This window comes from Pygoscelis adeliae, unplaced genomic scaffold, assembly GCF_000699105.1.
Source record: "Pygoscelis adeliae isolate BGI_AS28 unplaced genomic scaffold, ASM69910v1 Scaffold43, whole genome shotgun sequence".
Lineage (NCBI taxonomy): Eukaryota > Metazoa > Chordata > Aves > Sphenisciformes > Spheniscidae > Pygoscelis > Pygoscelis adeliae.
In genome coordinates this window covers 2,326,141-2,350,787 of record NW_008824538.1, presented here as the reverse complement: position 1 = coordinate 2,350,787, position 24,647 = coordinate 2,326,141, and the positions used below count along the sequence as shown (strand labels likewise).

At 41.9% G+C, this 24,647-nt stretch overlaps 1 protein-coding gene across 1 annotated transcript in view; it reads left to right on the top strand.

Annotated features, from left to right (window-relative positions):
- The window catches only part of MDGA2 (MAM domain containing glycosylphosphatidylinositol anchor 2), a 256,212-nt gene that overhangs the window by 48,327 nt on the left and 183,238 nt on the right, over nt 1-24,647 (top strand). The window contains exons 3-4 of the mRNA XM_009321639.1: nt 17,173-17,369; nt 21,003-21,135. Coding sequence (XP_009319914.1) covers nt 17,173-17,369; nt 21,003-21,135 — 330 coding nt within the window. The remainder of the gene's footprint in view (nt 1-17,172; nt 17,370-21,002; nt 21,136-24,647) is intronic.

Below are 24,647 nucleotides of genomic sequence, written 5' to 3'. Positions count from 1 at the left end.
TTGTGTAACTTAGTCTGTTAAGAAAATAGAGGTGCTGCTTCTCTGAGGGCATGTGGCACTGGCACAGCACAGGCTCACGCCAGCCTTCCTGGGCAGGAGCTCTGCTGGATGGACGAGCCCCAGGGATGTATGCTTTAGGGGAGGGTTTGTTTTCTAATTCTGGAAGTTTGGGGTTAGCATTTTGGCGAGCAGCTTGCCAGAATGGAAAAGACTTAAACCAGGGCAGGAGAATCTTGCAGCCCTGGTCTCTTGTTGAAATTTATGCTGAACATGTGAATGTGCTTTGGGAAACATTGAGTAGAAGGAGACAAATAACCACCCTAACATGTAAAGATCCCAAGGAAATCGATTACTAGAAAAAGGGTGGGGTTTTCGTTCCTTTTTTGAAGGGGGAAAAAAAAAAAGACAGCCAGCTCTGGGCCTGTGAGAATACTGTCCCTTTATATAAGGAAATCACAAACTGCATCCTAAAGATGCTTCAGTGGGTACCATCTGAAAGTAAGCCTACATTCCCCCCATCCCTCTCTCCTGCAGTGTATGCCATTATTCACAGTATCTTCTTCCTTACTTGAGGAAATCCTCTAGTCTGCCAGTCATCGTGGGATGGCAAATGGTGAGCTTTAATAACCTACCTGAGGCTGTCCTCGGTGTGGAGATCAGCAAAGGGCTTGGAGTCCCATCAAAAGCGTTCAGCCACGCCTAATTCTCATCTGGTTGTGATGTGGGTGATCTGGTGGTGACCTGATTTTTACGCGTATGGTCATTATTTTCTGGACTAGACCAGCATTGGATTTAGCTTTTTAAATGAGCCGTTATGCCTTAGGTACAGGCAGTGTAGGTGGTAACAGAAGCTGAAAGTGATGATGTGTTTAGAGTTAATCAGTTAACTAGGATCTTCTGGAACCAAGCTGTGACCTTCTTTATTGCTTTTTTGGGTTTTGTGGATGTGGAACACAGGCAAAACACATATGCTGTCTTAAAAAAAAAACTTTACTTCTTCAGAAGACTCGTCTAGAATACCAAGGATAATAGACTAAGGATATTTTAAGGGAAACACTGGCTTTGTTTGCATGACTATTTGATCTCTGCTAAAAAAAAAACCCACCCAAAAACCAAACATCCCCCCAAAACCAAACAAACAAAAAGAAACATAGTATTTTATCAACATTTCTAATTTTGTTAAGTGGCATATATGAAAAATATTAGCCACATGCTTGGGCTATGATTTTATTTATTTTCATAACTTAATTATGGAGGAGCTCAGTGAAAGCAAAGTCACCTTGAGGAAAGTCAATACTATTCAAAAATACTCTGTTTTCACAGGGTTGCTTTTTTAATCCCTATAACTCAATGAAATCAGTATCTTGAAAGGAAACTTTGGAACAATTCAGCTGGCTGTGCATTTGAATTAACCTCTTATGTAAATGCATCAAGGGGCATATGGCTCTCAGTGCTGCTTCTTCAGCCTTTCTGCAGACTACTCTGTCCTCTCCCTCACCTCCCATTCTTGAAGTTTTCGTAGTGCTCATGCTACCGCTTTCTCTCTCTCCTTTTACTTAGAAAATGCTGAACAAAAAATGAAATGCCATTAAAGTAATGCAATAAATCCATGAAGAATCCAGTGCAGCCCGTTAGTGTTTGCTGGCCATTTTTAAGAATAGTCATTATACTCAAAGGATTTATTAAGCATTATTTAAGCAATTTTTAAAAATAAACGAGGAAAAATATTAAGCTATTGCATGATTAATTCCATGATAAGGGGATCCGTTGCTCAAAAGTGTTTGTGGATCCAAGTGTATTTTTTTTTATCGAAGACCTCTTGGAGCTGGTATCTTAGAAAAACTTGGTCATGGTCCTGAGCAACACACTCCTAGTTTACCTGTCTTTGAGCTGGGGGCGGGGGGATGGATAGGGTGATCACCAGAGGTCTCTTCCACCTCGACTATTTGGTGATTCTGTGAAGTCTTGTAATTACTGAACTACTGCAAAATGTGTATTGAACTTTAATATTATAAATTAGACTGACTGTAGATTGGGAAAAAAAAAAAACCCACAACTGTCTTTGGAGATTTAAAATGATGCGATGTGATGCGAAGATTTTCTTGTTGCTGTTTTTGTATATATACTGGATTGAAAAGCCTTCCCATATCTTTATCTTCACTGATTACTCAGATCTCTCCAATTTCCTTGAATGGGAGGAAAGTGAAATGGCTGAGATACAGGGCAGATTAGGGGAACAATGAAATCCAAACTCAGCTCACAACCTATGAGTTCTCAAAAAAACCTGCTCTTCAGAGTAGACCAAAGAGGTTTGTGTGTAACCTCCTCTGTTACATGCTTTTCATATAGTAGCATCAGCTGATCATATATTAAGTAGCTGATGGACTAGATTCCCTGATTTTTTGCACAGCATCAAAGAGAATCAGTCTTCCAACCTGAAAGGCTTGTGCATGCGTGATGTGCACTGTTCAGCATGAGAGACCTTCTCTTGGAGTCAGCCATGGAAGTAAGAGGAATTGACATCGTGGCTTTCCATCTTCCCAGACGTGTAATCATGCAGTGTGTCCATCGTCTGTGTCGGCTCTTAGTCCATGTAAGTGGAATGGGTGGAAAAAATAACTTAAAAATATACGTGTCCCTCCTATTTTGAGCAGACAGATATTGAGCATTCTGATGAAAATTTTTGTTGACTTTGATTCGGAAGTAAATGAATAGAAGTTGACAAACGCTACATATAAACCTCTTCCATTTACCATACCTTTCTGGGAGGCATGTTTACAAGCCAGCCTGTAAAGCAGGGTCTCCTTCCTGGCGTGCGCACTGCCGGGGATTGTGTAAACCTGGCCAAAGTCACAATAAAAAAACCCTAATAAATATGCAGTTTGCTATGTTTTAACCCAAATGAGGTGAAGAAGAGCAGGAAGCTTCATTCCGGGTCTTCGTGGCCCAGCAGAGCTGGGAGTTGCTGCCGTCCCTGTCACTGTATAACTAAACATCCCTGCTAGGATGGTGACACAGAGGACCGTAAATTTGGGCAGCGCATGTTTTTCATGGTAGCGAGACTAATTCTGCAGGTCTCAATGCTAACAGGAGCTCATACCACGTGGTAATTGTTGGTTTGCGTATTCAGAGGCGGGAGTGAAATCCTGTACACCCTGCTCATCAGCTGGACCCTTTGGTTGTGTTAATTCACCTGGCACAGGCTGGCTCTCTGGGGTCACAGAGCTCCCGGCCTGTGCACGGTTCGACCCTGCTGCTTGAGCCATTGCTGCACACCGGGGAGCCTCCAGCAACGTTGGGAGAGACTCCTGGAGTCGATAGGAGGAGCGCGAGTCAAAAGCTTTGATGCTGTAGGACTTAGCAGGCTCCTTCTTGGCTTCCTTTGCAGAAGTTTTGTAGAGGACCTGCGTAGCGCAAAGATACCCGTTTAGGTCTTTGGAGGCTCCCAGCTGCTGTCCTGGGTGTTGGAGGGGTTGCTGTAGCTGTTTTGCTAACATTTCCCCCGTTTCCAGAGGTACAGATGTAACTCTCCCAGTGATTTGGGGAGCTATTAGGGTAAGGGTTGCTAAACTGAAATGAGAACAAAGTGGGCAACGTCCCGTGTCTTGGGACAGTTGTCAGGAATGAGGGGAGTCTTTTCCTGTAGTGAATGCTAATTAAGAGACTGCCAGAGCACTTGTGGGGAAATAAGTCATTCAGTTCTGTGTATGTAAACTGATACCCAATGGTGGTGTTAGTGATAATAACATCTATAAGGAGAGCATGAATAAAAATCTTGCTTTTCTTCAACTTCAGTGGAGTCATTTGTCAACTTCAGTGCCATTCACTTCGGTTTCAAAACTCTTGGAAGGAAAAAAACTTAATTTTCTGAATGACCTTTGGCTAATTAGCATTGATGTGGTAACTATGTGTTAACACGTCAGGGTAGATAGTGCTGCTAATGCCTGAGTTTGGACTTGCTGCATTTTTTTCCTCTCTCTTTAACCTGAGGAGCTACAAATGCACTTTCAAGGGTTTGTCATTTTTGGGGAAACCATTTAGCAAATATTGCTAGTCGTTACAAACTGAGAAGGAATGGTTAAACTTCAGATTTACCAACCCACTTCCAGTAAAGCAGTCAAATATCTGAGAATAAAGTCCTGGACGTATACTGATTGGAATATGTGTTTTTCTTTAATTCTTCATCCTCTGTCTAATTTGCTTGACGTGTCCATTTCCATGGGACATTAAGTGTTCCATGGCAGTTTCATAACAAGGAACCAGCTAATTTAATCTGCCTTTGAAATTCTAGAACGATCAGGAGAAAATGCCAGAAGGTCTGTAGAGAGCAACTGAAGAGCTCAAAAGAGAATTTTTCTTTGACCAGCATTGGTTTGGTAGGGCATCCCCAAAAATCCCTTCCAAAAACTTGTAGGGAAGTGATGGTGCTGCGCTTGACTGAGCCTCAGTTGCTGCCATGGGTTCGCGTTGCACAGCAAGAACCTTCCTGCTCGTTTCCCTTTTCTCCTGCAACTTTAGATTTATATTCTAGTATGTCCAGGCAAATGAATCTGACTGCAAGGGAGGGATCCTTTACATTGTTGATTTTTTTTTTCTTGCAAATCATAATTAGAGCATTGAATAGTGTAGCAAGTATCTTGATTTTAATTTTTTTCTTTTTTTTTTTTAAAGAAAGATTTACGCTGGTTTTATAGGAGATTTTTGTTATTCCTCAGGTGAGTCTTAGCCTGTCCTCTAAATTCTGTAAGATCTGCACTGCACCTTTTGCTGACTGTTTAACTCTTGGTCGGTGACAGAACAGCTGAGATCCAAAGCCTCTCTCCCTCCCCTTCTCTGTAGCTCTTCATAACACTGCCGTCGCCCAGGGATGGAGCAGTGAAGTTAATTTTCTTCAGTAGCTTCAACAGTCATGGAGTAGCTGCAAGACTGCTGACATGGCATCACTTTGGGATACTTAGGCGCATATTTCCCAAAAAAGAGGAGATTCTTTCCATCCTGTACAACTGCTGTGGTTTTTCAGTGCTTTCCAGGACTGCGCTAAGCAATGTGGCTTGCATCCGTCAAGTGCAGTTTGTCTGTTGGTTACTTACATCAAATAATTTGTCTATAATCCAGGGCTTGCTCTACCATGCTTTCATTTGCAATCACTCCACTTGCAAGAAGTCTCTGATTTGACTTGACCATTGATCTTGACACTAAATATGCTGCACTTTTTGAATCTGCTGTTTGCTCTCCTGAAATATCACCAAAACACAGTGGTGGTCATTATCCGGTATTATAAAAGGTTTCTTTTGTGTGTGCTTGTTTCTTACAAAGTGATGGATATCAGGAAGACACAGAAGGCACAGCAGTAAGAACAGACATTCAAAACCATTAGAAATTTTTATTAAAATTACAGCAATTTCAATGAAAGCAAGCCAAGAATAAAGCAAATGCAAGGTCGAGCCTCTGGCTCCACAAAAGGGCTCTCAAACTCTCAAATTACCATTTTTCATCCGTCTGATTGCACCCCAGTGTGTTCCTGACACTTGTTATTTTCTGGAGAGAAGGAAAAAAAAAAGTTTAACATGGGCTATTTATTTGTGTGTGTTTGTAAGTGTAGGACTGGTGCCCATTGTTTGTGGAAATTCAAACAAGCCTCACCAGAAGAAGTTAACAAGGTGGTTCAATGGTAGGACAAAGTTTTTTTTGTTCCTGGAAGCTCTCTGGGCAGCCTTGCAGAAGCAGCTCCGAGCGTGGTAGGACAGAGCGAGGTTGTGTCAGGAGCAATGCTTCTGCGTGTCCTTTGTCAGGAGCACGAGCTGATTTAGGGATTTAGCAGAGACCCAGGTGCTACGGTGGGTTTGCAGCCTGTCGAGCTCCCCCTCAGAGAGAAAGCGACATGCTACGATCCCTTCCCGGTCAAAAAAAAATCTTCTTACGGTGTTATCAAAAGATGATGGCAGACGCAGTGAAGTCAGTAGGCATGTGTTAGTGGCTCTGTCCTTAGCCTGTAGTATTGGAAGGATCCAACTGATACAGGGAGTTGTGTAAATTAAAAAAAAATGCATTATGTGGCTGTAAATAAAGACTCCTGTTTGATTTTGCAGCTGAAGCAGGAGTGTTTATTCTGGGTGAGAATGCCAGGGTCAAACCCATCAAGGTTTCTGGGGACGAGGGGATCCTGTGTTCCATAGGAGATGGGAACGTGAGCTTGAGAACCAGGTACCGCACCCACAGAATTCCCCAGGAGCCCTGGGCATTCGTCTGAGAGCAAAATTTGAAGCAGGGTGGTAGAAGTAATATTAACTTGTTTGCTGATTTAAAAACAACGTGTGACATCATTAGGATTCATTCGGTCCAAATCAATTTGTGCCCCAGCATCCCCCAAACCCCCTGCATGGCTCCCTGCGGCCACCCACGGAGGTGCAGACCGCTCTGGCTTGCGTTAGCCTTCTCAAACTCCTGGTCATCTGCGTGTGCATCAGCACTGATGAGAACTGGCCCCACCTGATCCCCACCGTGTTAGTCTGTGCTTGCTGTTGGGTAATCTAATTAAAATAAACTCTGTTTAAAATAAATTTCTGGAGGCTGAAAATACAGCAGCGTAGCTGAAGTTGGTGAGCGCTCTCGGGTTGTTGCCTGTGCCTTGCCATTTGTTTTGGGGCTATTTCATGGAGTCTGGGGCCTCCAGGTGTTTAGATTGCACTGTCAGCGCTTGCCAGCCAGTGCTGCTGCTGCTGCTTTGGCAGCAGGGCAGGTGGGAAGACCTGTGCTTTGCTCGGGGTAGGAGCCCAAAGCACCGGCGTACCCGGCAGGCGAGGGAGCCCTGGCAGGAGCACCCGTCCCAACGTGCCAGGGGTGAGCACACAAAATCACCTTTGGAGAGATTTGCAAAGGCACAAACGCGTGTCTGGTAACGCATTCCCATTGGGATGCAGAGATGTTTCCCCTCCTATGTCTCCCCTAGACACCCCAACTCAAATGCACAGTTCTTGCGTACTCTGATTTCTTGTTCTTTAGGGAAAAATAGAGACTCCCTGCTCGCTCTGTCTTGCGTTTGCGATGTGCTATCATTTGCAATGTGACTCGGAGACTGAGCACCACGGAGGGACCCTGACCTGGGCTGTCGCCCGGTGTCATCCAGCCTGAGAGGGATACTCCGAGGCTGGCTGATGAGAGCAGGCGTTTGGCTGCGGCTGCAATCCGCTCACTGCTGGTATTGAGTTATGCTTATCTGTCTGCAGTTCTGTTAAAGGTTTTACTGGATTAGGGATGCTCTGAAAGGGGCAGTTTTTAAAAGATTCAGAAGTAGGATTATTTTTCCATTAGGTTAAAATATATACATGCATATGATTATGTCAATTATGGGTGAATGTTGTCACGAGAATAATACACTTCAGTTATGGTACTGCAACTATGATACTAAGGGATGTATTAACACAGAACACTGACAGGCGCAGTTTGCATAAAAAAAGAGATAATAGATAGAAGTGGACAGACAGAAAACAACGAATCATGGGAATGGTGCTGGTCAGCAGGAGTGAGAGCGGCCACAGCGCACCCACCCACCGTGCGGTGGGTGTCTGGGTGTCCAAAGGCATAGGCCTTTTACAGTGAACACTAAAATAACTGACTAATACATACTGACAATCTTGCTTGTGAAAATTAAGAAGTGAAGGTTAAATATGCATGCATGCAGGAATGGAAATGCAAAATTGCTATTAGGATCAGCCGAGGAAGATTTGTATTTTCATGTTGAGCTCGTTTCAATGATGTTTAATTAGCCCTGAATAGCTGCTGAGGAAGTACCTTGCAGAATTTGTTCAGTATAATACTCCAGACATCAGTATTTTTAACTAAAGAAAAAAGCTTACAATTAGTTACAGAGTATTAATTCCATAGTATTACCTGGCTGCATATACAGATTTTATTTTCCTCCTTGGAAAAAATCTACTAAGAGTGCTGTAAGGTTATTTGAATGCCTTTTATGCTATTCCTTTTCTAAATTAGAACTGTCTCTAACACATGATAATAGCTGTAGTTAGATCAGTCTGAGATGAGTACATGTCAGATGAGGTTCAGGATAATTGATGCTGTAAATATCCCTCGAGTGGAAAGATAGACCGTATTAATGGCTTGAAAATTCAGTCTGTTTGTAGGAATCTGATTTGAGCTGTAACAGAAATAGACCTACATTATATAAAGCGCTGAGTTTATGGTTTACGATGTCTTTCAAATTTGCTATTGCGAACTGGAATACTCCCCTTCTGCTAACTGTATGTATCTGAAAACTTCCCTGGCATATGGTTTGTTTTGTCGGCAGCTTCTCTGGAAGGTGAGGTTTTGCTGCTGTTCTGAAGAGATTTAGTGTGGGTTGTCTTGTTATAACCAGAAGTGCACTCCTTCACTTGATACCCCTTATCTGAGGAGCAAAAGGTGCAGGGGAGGGCTCAGCCCTGGGAGTCAGCACGTGCAGGGCTACCAGGAGGACTGCAGAAGGCATCTAAGCAAACAGCTCAAGGTCCTCCACCTGCACAACTATAAGTTATTTTGTATAATTAGAGTAACAGAATTAATAAAACTTAGATTCTTACAGATTTGTGTCCTTCCTCCCCGCACCTCTAACTCCCTTCCCTCTCCTTAAGACTTGCTGTTCCCCGTAGTCTCCCCGGTAGCTCTGTGATGACGGGCTCTGCAGAGGGCACCCATGGGTGCCCGGGGCCAGGGTGCTCGATGCTTGCCTGCTGGCCACGATGAGCTCGCGGTGCAGTGTTTCCCTCAGCTAATCTGAGCCTTGCTCCAGTGCCCGCTTCTCCCCGCGTGCGTACACCGATTTTATATAACGTGCTGGAGGTTAATTATCTTTGGGATCTGAATCCCCATTTGAAATTTTGCTAAAAGAAGCTAAAAAGCTCAGAAGGTTTTGGGGAAGGGAGGTTTGGCAGATGGGCAGTCAAATGCAATTATCTAAGGAAGCAAATCTTAGCTGCTCTTTGGGATATTATAGCTGCATTTACATGCTATAATAATGTTTTTGTATGAATTTTTGCTGATTATGCAAAATTGATGGGCATTATCAGTATGGAGAGAAGCAAGATGTGGACTAGATGACCTCCTAAGGGTCCCTTCCAAGATGGATGGGATTATAGCCTGTGCTCCTAAAATGGAGACTCTGGGGAATTTCTTTCAAGTCAGCAGAAAGGCTTCACTTGTCTGGGTTCAGGCGTGGGCACTAAATATTCTGGGCAGGTTCATTTTCTTCTTTCTCTTTGCTATAGTTTTGTTTGATTTGTCATCTTCGTTTGCCTCCAAGGAGATTCTTACATGCCCTCCTTTTTTCATCATCCACTCACCATTATTTATTTCTTCTAGCCCTGGCTTTCTTTTTATTTCTCTTCCCCTAAAATGCATATTTTGTATTCTGTTCAAGTAAAACTGGGAAAAAATATGGTCGTCTTTAAGAGTAGAGATTGCGAGAAAGTATGCAGAGCACTGTCAAGATTTCTGTACTGACATTTTTAATGGTAAAGAGTTTAAGGCTGGAAAATAAATGTGAATCTTGGAAGAAAAGAACATATATGGGGCAGGGGGAAGGAAACCTTGCACTTTCTGTTATATAGGAATATATATATTTTTTCTGTAGTAAAATGTTTTTGTACTAATTTTAGAACATATTAAGTCCCGAAGAAGTCAATAAGAGAGCAGTGGGGTGTTATCAGGAGCCCCTGCTCTCCAAGGGACCACTGTTTGCACTCAGTATGTTCAGAATGTAGTTTTTAACAGGGATTTAAACTTTATGAGGAGTCTCTGGAAGAATTTTACTGAAGCCATTAACTGGAGATGGATGTGGTCTAGAACTAGACTTTCTTAACCCAGTTTGATGTTCATTACTTGAACAAAATTAAGTCTCTCTAAAAAATGAAGGAGTGAGCATTAATTAGGTTTGGGATTATGCAACCAATAATTACTTACTTATCATGTTAAAAAGTCCTGTTTGTAATGATTATTCCTAGTAATGTGTCATGCACATCAGGCGGCCTTTAGTATTAGTGCCGGTTTCTCCTGGCTCGGTTGGTAAATCTTTTTATCTTTCATAATGTAATCTTCCGTTCTGTTTCTTTGCAGGTACCAAGAAAATAAAAAACCCCAAGGTTACCTGTTTAAAAAACAAGGACAATAACAAGGCAGTTACTGCAGAATGCCTCCTCTAGCAATTGTATATATTGGGATAAGAATTTGTGTTGCTTAAAGACTGTCCAACTCCTGTATGGTTATATGTGAATCTTGGTTCATAGAAGGAAGATAAATCACTGGAAAGCGAAAATCCTGTAGCAGAGTCATATGTTACGAGCACTTTTGTAACTGCTGTCCTGTTACCTAGCTGTCCTTTCAATCCCTGCAGTGTAAGAGCGGCTTTAACTCGTTTCTTACGTGCTTCGGTTGTGGGTAGTCATGGTTCATCAGCATTTTTCACAGCCATACCCGGCAGGGTGGGGAACCAAAGCGTGCTGACACTCCGGTATAGTCTAGTGCAAGTGGAATGAAAAGATAATTTAAATAACTCAATTTCTTGATTTGAGTGTGCTTGATTTAATGATAATGATCTGGAATTCTTTAATCAACTCTAATTACATTTTTTCATAAAATTTAATGTTAGAATTGACCACAACATCAGTCTAGTTTGATCTCCTTTATCTTACAGCCCTGTCTGGTGTTTTTTTTCAGCTGTTCTTATATTGAATGTAATAATTTGTATTTCACTAAAAAGTATCTGGTCTTGGTTTGAAGAGGTGAGGAATTCTCTGTATGCTCAGAGAATATGCTGTCTGTTCCTCTGTTCCACTACTTTATCTTCAAAAAAATAAGTCTGATTCTTTCCCATACTGAATTGGGCTTCCTTCAGTTTCCAGCTATTGTTGCTTGTTGTATATATTACCGGTAGCCAAAAGAGCTCTTTTGTACCTGCTGTTTTCCCACAATGAGGTGCTTACATCCTATAATAAAGTTACCGTTGAGTCTTCCTTTCTGAGAAATTAAATGGCGTCTCGCTCTTTACATCTTTTACTGCAAGCCGAAGTCGTAAGTACTTTCTCCAGTGCATAAGTACTTTTCTGTTGCTCTTTTCTTTGCCCTTTAATTTCTTAATGTTGCTTAACAATGGCTGACACCAGATTAGGATCCTGTACTCAGGTCACCAATTCTATATATGAAAGAAAATTATATCCTGACTCTTGCTGCACGCAGTGATCCCAGCAGTCCTATCTATTTCAGGACTGCGCTGAGAGGTCCTTGCCGGTGTCTCTCTCAGACCCTGCCAGGGTACAGTCTTGCACTGTTAACCTCTATTATGAATTCATAGATGTGTATTGTTCTGTGTGAGTGTCCGACTCTTCATTATTTGGAAAATCCACCGATCTTTATTCATGTATGCATATGAACACGCATATAGAAATTCAGTATTGTAGTAGGTGTTGCTGTTTTCTGCTGTTAGTGCTGCAAATGCAAAACCCTCATTGCCGGGGTATCTGCTGTCCAGGGACTCCAGTGCTAATTCAGTCTCATAAATAATGAGCATTGGCTCAGTTTTGTGTCCTTGGATAAACAAAACTGTTGCCGCCCTCTTGCCGTCCTCCTGACGTCATTAGGACATGCTCGTGTGAACAGTTCATGCAAGTTTCAATCAGGCATATTTATAACCTCATTAAAAGAATAAAGCAAACATTTTCTCCGTAAAACTACATCACCGAGCGTTCGTTACATTGCTCTTGGATTCTTTGTTGATAGACTCCAACCCTCGGTAAAGCATGGCAGGCAGAAATGGTCTTGAGCTGCGCGGGGCATTGTTGACTGCTAAGGTCATTCTGTTTGTCCTTTTGTGTTGGAGCATGTTAACAGCCTTCTAGCATGCGTTTGATCTTCACCAAATGGTATTGGAAATCAATATAAGCTCATCAGGGGTCTCCCAGGGCCACACTCTTAGTCTTGTGGGAGCAAGGAAGAACGGCTTGCTTTCTTACAGGATCTGGCCTTGTAAATGGTGCTTGCTTTCTACTGTTGTATCTGTACTGCACATGCAATACGGCGCTGCAGATGCATAATAGATCTCTTTTAAAGGGCTGTAGAGGGAAAAACGGAGCTCCAGGTAACTTGGCTCCCCTGTTTCCAGCTTGTTTGGGGCTCTTGTGTCTCCACACTGCATGTACTAGTGAATGGCACGCAAGACAGCTCATTATCCTTTCCATAGGTATGCAAGAAATATTTATTTGTTGAATTTTCTGAGTCCTGCGTAACTGCTTTATATTATGCAGTACCACAAATCACTTCAAACCTGCGTAATTACTGATAGCTTGTGCTAGGTCAAGGAGGCTATAGTAAGGAAAATAGCATGAAAAACATTGTACTTTTGTATTTAAGAATAACTTACGAGTTAGGCAGGCTAAATATATGCGTCACTGCTGTCTCCTCTCTGGGTGTCTTGATGAAGCAGTTTCAATCAGTTTACCAGATGCGTGTTTTATTATTATCCTAACTTCCAAGCATCGCTTGCTTTGAACATCTGAAGACAAAGGCAGCTAATTAACAAATGAAATCAGCAAGCTGTGTAGTCCCAGCAGCTGAAAAAAGATGATACAGCAAATATAGTCTGTGATCCTGCTCTCCTGTTTGTATGTGTGAAACTCCTCTGGAGCTCAGGTGAGGGTTGCAGGAGGTGGTCTGTGTTCCCTACTCACAGTGCGATGCCTCTAGTGCTTTGTAATTCAGCATAGAGAGAATATTAATAGCATCTGCCACGCTTTTGTGCACCTTCCGCACCAACATCTCTGACCGTCATGATGCAATTCACAGTGCAGTTAGATTAGACCCATTTTGAGCAGCTAATACTGGGTTTTCTGTTTGTTTGAGAGCTTAGGGATGTGTGAAGGTAATTCTTCCAATGCAGTGTTTAGCAAGCTTGTGCCGTCTGGGTTTTGGAAACTGTTTGGTTCAATTCAAAGATTAAAGACTGAAAAATTTAACCTAATGGTGGCATAAACCTCTGTGGAAAACATACTTCTGTAATTATTTTCGTTTCGATTAATAGGCTTTAACTACCTAGCAACACCCATGACTTCAGTTTAACTTAAAGAATGATTAGTCAGTTAACTCTTCATAATTTGATTAACCAGAATGAAAATTCTTGGGTTTTTTCCCCTCTTGTAAAGCACTTCAAAAATTCTTCTTGTTGACCTTCCCAGTGCTAAATCTTTCTCCGTTGCAGCAAGATCTCCCTGTCTCCTCAGTGATTTCCCCTCTTTCCTCTTCCCAGGTTGATTGCTGTGCAATACCTGAAGTCCATAGCTTCCCTCCCAGACTGCTGAGTCCCTGACTGTTCCAGTGCTGTTGGGGAACAAACACCCACAGATACTCACACATACGCACAGAGCCTTAAATAGTTTTTTTTAAAACCTCTCTGGAAATTTGAATATCAATTAGTAACAATTCAATTAGACATTGAAACCGGAGTTCTGGAGAGCTTTGACAAGTGGGCATTAATGCCCCCGAGATCAGGTGACTTTAAAATAGCCTGTCTACAGGCAATGAATTTGGCAGTTGCATGCCTCCATTGTAATAACTGCAGAATACCTTGGCAGTATTATAAAAAAAAGAATATTTTTGTATTATGTTTGCAGCTCTCACACTGCCTGAGCAAAATACGGTCTTGTATAACTATCCAGTAAAACATTTGTCTAACCCTGCCCAACAGCAGGGCAGGCAGTTGAGTGTGCAGTGAAATCTCACAACAATTGCAAGCATTATTTTGGCTCCTATTAGCGCTGCTTCTTTTGCTTCGATGCAGCTGTCGATATCTTCCAGCACTGCCGATGGAAAAATCAGTCAAGATCTGCAGTGCAAATTTTCTATTAATTGACCATTATGAAATGCTTTGGCAGCGGGCTTGCTGCATTTGCATTCCCAACTTAAATTTCTTTGAGGTTTCCTCGTGCTTTCATCAAAATCCATCCCCTGTCATAGTACAGCGCCATGCGGAAAGAGGGTGCCTGCTTCTCTATGTTGTAGAGGAATACCAGTGTCCGAGGGGGCGAACACACATCCAGCATGGACCCGTTGCAAGAGAGCAGGTAGCGCAAGCAAGCAATGGCATCACAGCTCATGATACCATGGAGTAATTTAGGTTGGAAAGGACCAACCCCCTGCTCAAACCAAGGCCAACTTCACAGTTAGATTGCTCAGGGCTGTGTCCAGTCAAGCTTTGAATGTCTCCGAGGACAGTATCCTGCAGCCTCTCTGGGTACTTGTCTGATTTCATGGGGGATTTGTTTTCACTTAAAACCAGGAGGAATTTCTCTTGGTGCAATTTATACCTATTGGCTCGTGGTCTTTTGCTCCGCACCTCTAAGAGTTTGCCGTCATCTTTTCTGTAACTTCCCAGTAGTCAGTCACAGATAGAAATTAGATCTCCCCTTCATCTTATCTTCTCCAGGCTAGCCAAACCCAGCTCCCCCAGCCTCTACTTGTATGGCACCTGCTCCAGCCCTCCGATCATCTTGGTGGCCTCCTCTGCACTCGTTCCAGTACGTCCATGTCTTGACCTGGACAGGGTGTTGTCTCACAGCTGCAGGGTAGAAGGGAAGGATCGTTTCCCTGGACCTGCGGGCTACACTCTTGCTGTTGCAGCCTGGGATGTGGTCGGCCACCTCCTCTTCAGCCAACAGGACCTCCAGGGCCTCCTCTGCAAAGCTGTCTTCTGGCCAGTCAGCCTCAGCCTGCCTTGTGTCGGGGTATTGATTGCCACCTTACACTGCCAGGCTTCGCAATTGCCTTAAGTCCCATTTTTAGGCTTTAAGTGATTTAGTGTGTCTAGTCTTGAGTAACTTCATCAAAATGAAGCTGAGTCAAGACTCGGATCTCTGTATTTCACCTAAGGGGATGCACCTTCATCTAAGGGTGAGAGATTCAAGGAGCGGACCCCTGACTTGGTGTTGGAGGCTCTTGGCTGCCAGTCATCCTTCTTTGTGGTCTAAGGATGTGCTTTGATAAGCAGACGCTGGAAAGCATTCATGTGTGAAATGTTCTGTTGTTCATCAAAATACAGGGAACAGTTGTTTAACAGAAGCTGATTTCCTTCTTTTTATTTTCTGTTGCATGAGTAGAAGACACAACGTTTCAGCAATCTCATCCCTTTTCAAATGCTACTGCGATTTAAAATAACCTTTAAAACAAAAATGGAATCTCATTAGAAAATGTCATCCTAATTTGGAGCAACAGTTTCATAATTTGTTTCTGTGATATTAAATTAAATGTTTTGTAGAGTAGAACGAAGGTAACATTTACTTAAAATCCGTGCACTATTACAAGATATTATTGCTTGAATTATTCCAAATTTTGGAACAGGTTTTTTTTCTAATTGATCAAGAGACTCTCAAGCTTTAGTCTTGTTATGCAAATCAAAATGTAAACATCTAAAGAATAATTTTTAAGTGCAAACTGCTTTTCAGTGTGGACATTTGAAACATGAAAATCTGTTCAGATTGTTAATGATGGGCTTCCTTTAATAATCCCGTGTGCCTCTGCCACACCTCTAGTTTTTAAAAACTATCAAAACCCCAATTTTTCTAAGAACTGCTATGCTGATGGTCCACCTCACACTACACACTGTGGTGGTTACGGTGGTGTTTGACTGGCACTTGGGGAAAGTACATGGGGGCAAAACGCATGTGATGCTTCCCCCAAAACAACTGTCCTTGTTTTCACCACCTTGGAAAAGGGACTCAAAAGGGGAGCGTGATCACGTTCCCTTCGACATCGGTGGTCTTGCTAAGATCTGAGCACCTCGTTCTGCATTTCAATGAATCGTGGCCTCAAATAAATCTGATGAATTTACGTTTGGATAGTTACTCACACAAGACTTTGCAAAAATGGGGTTAAATTTGTGGATGAGTAATTAATTAAGCACTACTTAAAGCATTATTTATATTTTGTTTTAAGGAAGAAGCACTGCTGATAAGGTTCTGAAATTATTTCAGTCAAGGCTGAGTTGTACATGGGAACGTGCTCTTGCTGTGTGCGCGCAGATCGGATCGGTACTGGTATAATTAGGCAAGTTGTTCCTACTCTCTGTGGGTAACAGCGTCAGTGCCTTTATTATAACTGTTGGAGCCAAACCTGGACGTACCTTTGAAACATAGGAGCTAGACTTAAAGCAGCAACTTCTCCCTTGGCTGCCAGCCCTCCAGGTAGCGTAACTTCTCCCTAAATCTCACCAGAGAATTGCTTACCACGTCATTTGGGAGTTGAGTGTTTTTAACTAGTACTTAGTAAAAATAGCTATTGCTTTTTTTGTTTTGTTTCTTTTTTTTCTTCGTTCTTCGATGTAATTGTACCTTCAGAGAAAGCTCATAATAAACAATAGTAAAACCTTGCGAATAGGAATCTACTTCTTCCTGACGGTATAAAGCCCAAATTAATTAATTAGGTGTACTCACATTCCAAGGACTATTGTTATTTCTTCCCTGTTTAAGATGAGTGAATTCTGTTGTGGGGATTTAATTTTCTTTGAGCTGATGCGGTGGGAGTAATTATATGATACCTGCATTTTTATCAAGAAAAGTGCATTCTAAAGCCTGTGATGAATTTACCTGCTTGAAGGTAAATGCATGTAACTGAAAGAAGGGAACATGCATTAAATTACTATATTAAATTTTTGCTTTAAAGAAAAACAGATGCATGCACATGATCTATGTTCTAGTTGATGCTACCATTACGATGCAAATTAGTCTGTCTATTTATTTCCAAAGCTTTATAAACTATTTTGTCTAAGCAACATTTAAATTAAAATCATACATAAAAAACAAGTACTAAAGCAGTACGGATGAAACATAAGTATTACTGGAAACAACAGAAATAAGATTGCCATTGTCATACCTATCGTATATATTGTTATATCCAAAAGCCTGAGTCGTAAATGAAGATCCAGTTGTTCTAGGTGCTGTAGAGATGAAAACAAACTCTAAAACTGGATTCTGCTGCCGCCGAAGTCCTAAATGTACGTTTGTGGCTTTTAGAGCTGTATTGCCTCTATTTTGCTGTTGACGTGTGTGCGAGGGGATGCACGCGTTCCCCATCGTAGAACCATCGCAGGGTCAACTGAAGCCTGACTTTATCTGGGGTTTTTTTCTTCTGTCTTTCCAGATTTGGACGATCCAATAGTAACAGTCCACCAGAGCATCGGGGAAGCAAAAGAGCAGTTTTACTATGAGAGAACGGTGTTTCTCAGGTGCGTTGCCAACTCCAATCCGCCTGTTCGGTACAGCTGGCGGCGCGGCCAAGAGGTATTGCTGCAGGGGTCTGATAAAGGAGTGGAGATCTATGAGCCCTTCTTTACCCAGGTAGGAATGGAGGTACGGTATTTTTTCCTTCCTTGGGCTACTTGCACCAGATTCATTGTAACTGGATCTGCCTGCATATCCCTGCTGGGTTTGTGGTGTGGGTAAGTGGGCATGCCCTCCAGATAACTACACCCCGGCACAAATGCACCCATATGTTATTATAAGACTTCCTAATATAAAATATGGGTTTTTTTAATTTTTTGTAAAATTATGAAATAGGAAATTATGGGAAGATGCACAGTGAGTGGTATCTGCAGGAGTCCCTTTGAAGTCATTTTGCCTGGGCGCTGCAAGCCCAAACCTCTGATTTGACTGCTATTTCCTAATCTTTTCCAATACAATGCAGAGTGATTCTGCACAGACGTTACAGCCTAAAAAGCTTTTCAAGAAGGCTAAACTCTATGGCAACTCCCTGTGTTGTTTTTTTTTTTTATTTTATTCTGCCTTTCACTTCTTTGAATATAAGTTTTTTGTTACAGAATTACACACTTAAAAGATGAGGTGGCAAAAATGGAAAGAAGTGCTTTCTTCCTACGCTCTCTCACAGCCACGAAGGCAGACCGGGCCATCAAAAGAGTCTGTCAGATTAGACCAGATTAATTTATTGTTAGCACATTTGCACAGTCTCAGAATAAAAAGGTGGCATATCCTGTTGTCTATGGACAAAAGTGTGTGACGGTGTTTGCAAAAAGGAAAAAAAAAAAAAGAAAAAAAGGAAAAAAAAAATGTTTTGGAAAGTCTTAAGCAATAACGAGTAAAGACAGAGGTGAAAACTGCCTGGTAATCTGGTCTTCATAGCAAAAAGCAACTGCAACTTTCATAAATAATTTTCAGCTAATGATTTGAGGGCACCTTCATTTTTTCTTTTTATTGTACTTGACAGCTTTGTATTGCTAAAGTGGCCTGGTATTTTACTGAGAAACGTGTAGCCTGGAACCTTGCAGTGATGAGAATTAGATTACATAGTCAAGTTATTGGTTTCCTAAATGCGATGAGATTATTTTTAATTTAACATGTATGGACCCAGTTTAGCAAATCTGTGGCTTGTTTCCTTTGACTCAAGTGTGTAAACTGGAGTTTTTTAATGTTTTAATTAAAAAGTGAGAGACTCCCTTGACATGGGACTTTTTGTTTTATATTTCCAGATGGAAATGCTGATGATTACCATCCCTATCATCTAATATGAACATATCTAATAAAATGCGTCACATGAAATTAGATTCAGTACTTTTTTAAAAAAAGTATATTTCTAGGTTACTAGGCACATTCTTCCTATAACCTCTGTCTGGGCTGAATTAATGAATAAATCAGATTGTCATGTTGATAGTCAAAAGCTTATCCATAACCTTTTTTACATTTATTGGAGGTCAGGTTGAATCAGTGTATCTTGTCGGTGTGCCTACAAGATCTGATATATGTTTATAAGAGGAAAAGATGTAATTAAAGGTTCAAGAGTCATAAACATCCACTGCACATCTCTGCATGATTGGTTCAGCTTATGATACGGTAACAAGCAGTGAGAGCTGATGTGAAGAGGGATAGAGGGGATTTGACTTTGGAGCATTAAGAGGTGCAAATTTAAGGTGTCATTTTTTGGTGATTGCTTTGAAGGTGGATTATCAATCTGAAAATCAAATGACATGTAAAGGAAAACAAGTAGTAACACGATTAAATTTTCTAAGGTATTGTACCCAAAAAAGGCTAGTTTTTCTTTCTGGTGGTTTTCTTGATTTATTAAATCATAGAAAGCACCCGGAAAACTGGGCATATACAAATGAACAGGGTTTTTTTGATGAGTCAGGTAATGTCAGCTACTTATTTTAGCAGCCATGGGGAAAAAAATTGAACAAACATGCACATTCTCATCTGTGGGAATATTTGAAATACTGAACTTTTCAAAACCAAAATCTTGATGCAGAATTTTTTCCTAAGAGTTTGCATCATCCTCATTGCACATTGTAATTGCACAGACTGAGTACAAGATTAAATTTGCTGTATTTACAATAATTATGCAATTAGTCATAATTAGACTAATTATCCAAACCAACGAAGATAATATAGATACATTTTTATAAATCTCTGCAATCTGGGGACATGATCCAGATACCACTGTGAGTTCAGCCCACAAGTTCAACTTGGAGTCCAGAGCTAAGGATTTAATTGATGGGATGTAGCTGTTCTGTGTTTCCAGAACTCAACAACTTTGGTAGCTGTGTTCCTACTGACCTGGATCGGGCCCTTCTCTGGCCCAGATAAACCTCTTCTTGAAGTAGGATCTTTACCTTTAGGAGCAGCCTTTCAAAGGCTTGGTCTTGCAAACAGTAAATCAGCATGTGCTTAATTATGTGGTTAAGTCGCATAATTTCTGTGGGACTGATTGCACATGCAAAGCACTTCAGTCCAATGCTCCAAAGCTACCAAGCTTGATTTCTTGACTGTCTCTTTTCTTGTCTGGCTAGCTGTATCTTCTCTTTTATTGACTTTTTGCTAGTTCTGTACACGCATTTTCACAAACTACCATATTTTGTATGGCCTTATGTAGCTGGTGGACATGATATTGTCAAAAGAAATTCAACACGTTGCTCAAGCTGTGGTTAATATTAAAAGCTGCAGCAGCATTAACAGGACACGTGTTAACGAACGTTTTCCAAAGTTTGCTCTTTTGATGCTTTGTAAGCCCGTTCAGAGTGTCTGCCGCCCTGGGCTGGGGTTCTGCCTTAGCCTTGTCTAAGCATAATACATTTTTAGCTTATCAGTATGAACACGGGCAAAGACTTGAACGCAGGCAACTGGAGGAGGAGACTGAAAGCCCGAGGAAGTTTGTTATTTTAATGCTAGAGTGAATAATGTGCAGGTATTGATACGTACAGATTTATCTGATGTTTCCGCAGCCCTCCATGCTGTTGTGTCCTCCAGCCTGACACCCTCTTGAGCTTTGCTGTGCTCCCTGTGCTTTCTTCCTCCCTGCTCTGTCCCATGACATCTCTGCGTGCTCAGGATTTTGTATCTAACACACCTTTCGGCTTTCTGTTGCTCTTGCTGCTATCAGTGCTGAAAGATTTTTACATACGTATTTCAGCAACTTGCTTTTTCTCCTGAGTTTCTGGTTCTGCAGTGCCCATTTCATATAGTACTGCAGTGGAAATCTCCTCTTTTCCAGTTTTCTCTTGATTGTGTCTGAAGGAACTCTTTCATTACATATCCCGTTCAGGTCCCTGCTCCATCATTTACACTGCTGGCTAAAAATAAAATCCATCAGCAGCTCATTTTCAAAGGAAAACAGCAGGATTTCTATGCCTTGTGATTTTTTTTCATAATGTAGATTGTACCTTAAGATATATTATCCGGAATAATGCTGCAACTTGAAAGACTCCGTTGAACCAGTATCCCCCTCACTGCTCTCTTTTCTTTTGCCTTTAATATATAAGTGGGGCTACGGTTTTAGGTTATGCCAGCTGCCATTCTTTCAGAAAATTAAATAAAATATGTTTTCTGGACCACTTCAACATCTGCTTCTAATTAGCCACCTTTGCATCTTCTTCTTGCCTCCTGAAAGCCAGTCTTGGTGTATCCTAAATCCCTGCTCGTTCCTCTGCCTCGGCCTCTTCCTAACACTCTCTCTTGCACACGCAGGGAGAAACGAAGATCCTGAAGCTGAAGAACCTCCGACCTCAGGACTACGCGAATTACAGCTGCATCGCCTCGGTGAGGAATGTCTGCAGCATCCCTGACAAGATGGTGTCCTTCCGACTCTCTAATAAAACAGGTGGGCCTCCAGCAGCGACCCTCCCCAGTCATTTGATGTCCCCATGGTCTTTTGTGTTTCGATGTTGTTCTCTTGCTTAAAATCTATGTGACCGTATGCAGCCGCACCGCGGTAGGAGCTATTCAGGAGCAAGTGGTACAAGCCATTTTCAGGTGTTTTCCTTTTTCTCACCAAAGTTAGGATTTGAAGAAGAGTTTTGATTTATTGCTCTCTTTTTATCGCTCTCTGGATTTTATATCAGGATTTGCATTTTCCCCCAGTGTCAGGGAGGTTCATTGTTACGGATAAACTTCAAAGAAGATACTGCAGCAAGGTAAGAGGAAGGGGCGTCTCAGTCACGGCTGGGCATAGAGTAGAAACAAATACTTAAGTACTTCTCTCAATGCTTTGTTGAAAGCTAATTATTTTCGGTCAACAAAATATTTTAGGAAAAAATCAACTTTTTTATACTCTTACATTGATTAAACGATCTTATATGATTGATTTGATATATTCTTACATTGATTTAAACGTTGGTTTCTTACATTGATTTAAACAAAAGTGTTTTCTTTCAGATTTAATTGGTTCAAATGAAAATGTTCAAGCAGTTGAGCTGAAATGCTTTGCAGGAGGATAACTAGGTGTTTATCTGTCTCTGACCAAGCTGTCTCCATGTTGTGGCATTTCTTGTGCCTTTGCTCTTGTCTTTGGACTTGTCCCTGACCGAGCAAACAGTCAGTTGTGTATCTCCCTCTCTTCGTGGCTGCATCACTGCTATGTATCTCGAGAGCCTCATGCCAGTAGTTGCTCGCAAGGAGTGCAATTGGGAATGCTGGTTTCCAGGAGGATGGAAATTATGGATTTTAACTCTCCTGAAGGCTCTGTGTCCAGGATCTGCAGAGGATGTGTCTGAAATGGTTTATAAACCTGATGCCAAAGAGCAAAGTCTTCAGCTTAGATTTCTAAATAACTGGAAATTTCAGAGCAGTGTTTTCTGGAGAACGGTTCTGCAGCAAATGTTGTAACATTTGAATACTTCAGGTTAGATTACGCTGGTTTATGCCTTAATAGCGTATGCCTTGGGGCACTGAAAACAGGTAGCAAATGAACAAAATAGTTGAGACATTAACATGCCAAGTGCGTCTAAGATGAGCTATGAATTTTATTTGCACTTGCACGTTTCACATTATTGCTGTCCTCACGGCTTTATTCCAAGGAGTTGCCTTCAGCTTTTTCTGAATCTGTGATTTGACAGCAGGGACTTCAAAACTCTGGTATGTACACAACCCACTGCAAAGCAAATTCACAGCTCAGCTTTAAAGCTGCCACTGGCAGTAGGGGAACTACAGTCAGCTCCGAGGGTGTCTGGCAAAATGATTTGGAAGCCCTTAATTTGCGCTCTTGCTAATTTTTCCAGGGAAAAAATAATATCTTAATGTGCGGTTTGTCCCTCATTAGTTGCTCTGATTTCAGACCAGAAGAGCCATGAAATCGTGTCTGCCATGGAGAGGTGTAGCTGATAGGTGGGAGCAGCTTTCCTCTCAACACCGGTAATAACTCATCCACCTTCATCCATGAGGACAAAGGGTGAGAGTTGTTACCACTCCCATTTGTCAGAGCAATAGTTTTGCTGTTGGAGCCAGAACAGCCTCTGGCCATGTTGGACCTCATCTGCAACAGAAGTTGTTTATGTTACAGTAATGGGGGAACGTCAAATAGCATAACTATTCCGAACTGAGGACAGGAGACTATTCCGAACTGAGGACAGGTGATTGTGATTTAATTTTGCAACAAGAGTGAATTATTTCCACTTCACAAATGTCAAGTTTATTTTGGGAGGAGGGTGTCTTGATGCATTAACAGGAATTGCTCTTCTGGAGTAATTTCCAAAGTAAACAAGCCTGAAAAATGATAAAGATTCACACTTTCCCATGAAGAACTTGGTGGCAACCATCATCAAGGGCAAGATTAAATACGTATAGTAATTACTGCAACAACTCATTAAAGACAATGACTGATGTGTTGATGACTGAGAGAAAACTTTTCCCATTTGGTATGACTTCATCTGATATAGAAGTTCTTTGGTAGAACTTCACCTGGTATAACTTCATAGAAGTTAGATAAATTGTAAATCCAGAGTAATCCAGGATAAATCCAAAGTAATGAAAATCAGAACCTGAACTTGATACTCTGTTTCGGTATAGAGCAGTCCTAGCCTGTCCATCTGTTTTTAATTTAAAGTTGGAGGCATGTAACGGGGATGTCTATCTAATGGAAACAAAGGAGAGACAAACAGAACTGTCTGTAAGGTGGCAAACATGCACGATATTTATTGTCATTAATGTGGCTACAGGTGGATTTAAGTTCAACTGCAGATTATGTGATCATAATGTGAAATTGCTGGCAATTTGGCTATTGTGCATTTATCAGGTCTGTAAGCATAACTGGCGTGGGAAGTTTTTGTTGAACGTGGCTGTTACTGATGAGAGAGGTGACTAAGGAGAATAGCTGAGGCTTACCGCAGCTGTGGGTTTCCATCTCGTTCCAGCAGTGATTTTGGCTTACTGGGTTCAGGCTTTTATTGCAGGACACGGGGACTGTTGAGTGATTTGTTAGGCTCCCTTTGATTGATTGACTTGTGAGCAAAGGTGGGAAGGTTTTTCCCTGCCATGGATGTGCACTCCAGCTTGGGTTGCTCAGGGACATCAGCCGTCCCAGCAGCCAGATGGGGTTTGCGAGGGTTTGTGGGACCATCTGTGTGCGGTGGCTTGCCATTCACCTTGATTGATTGACACGGTGCGCACACGGCAGCTGGGAAGCCGCTGTGCTGCAGGGATCACCTTGGCTCCCCGCTGGCCCTGATTGATTGCCACCGCACGCTGATGCGCAGCAGGACTTCTGCACGCTGTAACGAGCGTTTGTCACATGTGATGATCGTTGGCAGATTGTGCTTGAGGAAGCGTGCTCAGCAGATGTGAAAAAAAAAACCCAGTGTAACTATTACTGTATGCCTGGAAATCCTTACTGCTCTTACAGTATCCTGCTACTACCCTGCCTGCTTTCTGCATCCAGGGCCACCGAGGTTCTCGCAGATGACAGTCAAGTCACCTGTTGAACCTTCTGCTTGATAATCTTCCCGTATTGTTAGAGAATATGGTGACAGAGGCACATGAACGCTTGTTTTTTCCTCTTTCTTTGAAACACTCTCAAGTCTCCCTGCCTTCCCTCACCAAGAGCTACAGGTGACTCGGGCATGAACGTAGACACTTGTTTCAAGGAAAGCATTGCAGATCCGGGTGCTCTGCTGGTACTATTTATGCCACAGGGTGTTTCATACATCTATATTCCTGTGCTGACACCTGAGTTGAGAGGCTAATTTGAGGAACACCAGGCATGTCTTTGGGTGAGTAGTTCAGGTTTCTGTTCAGTGCCGCCTGCCAGCTTGTCCCTGTGACCTTTTTGTTTTCTGTGCTCACTCTGTCTTGCTGATTATTTGATGGCGTGTGGTGGCATCACCAGAGTAACAGTCAATT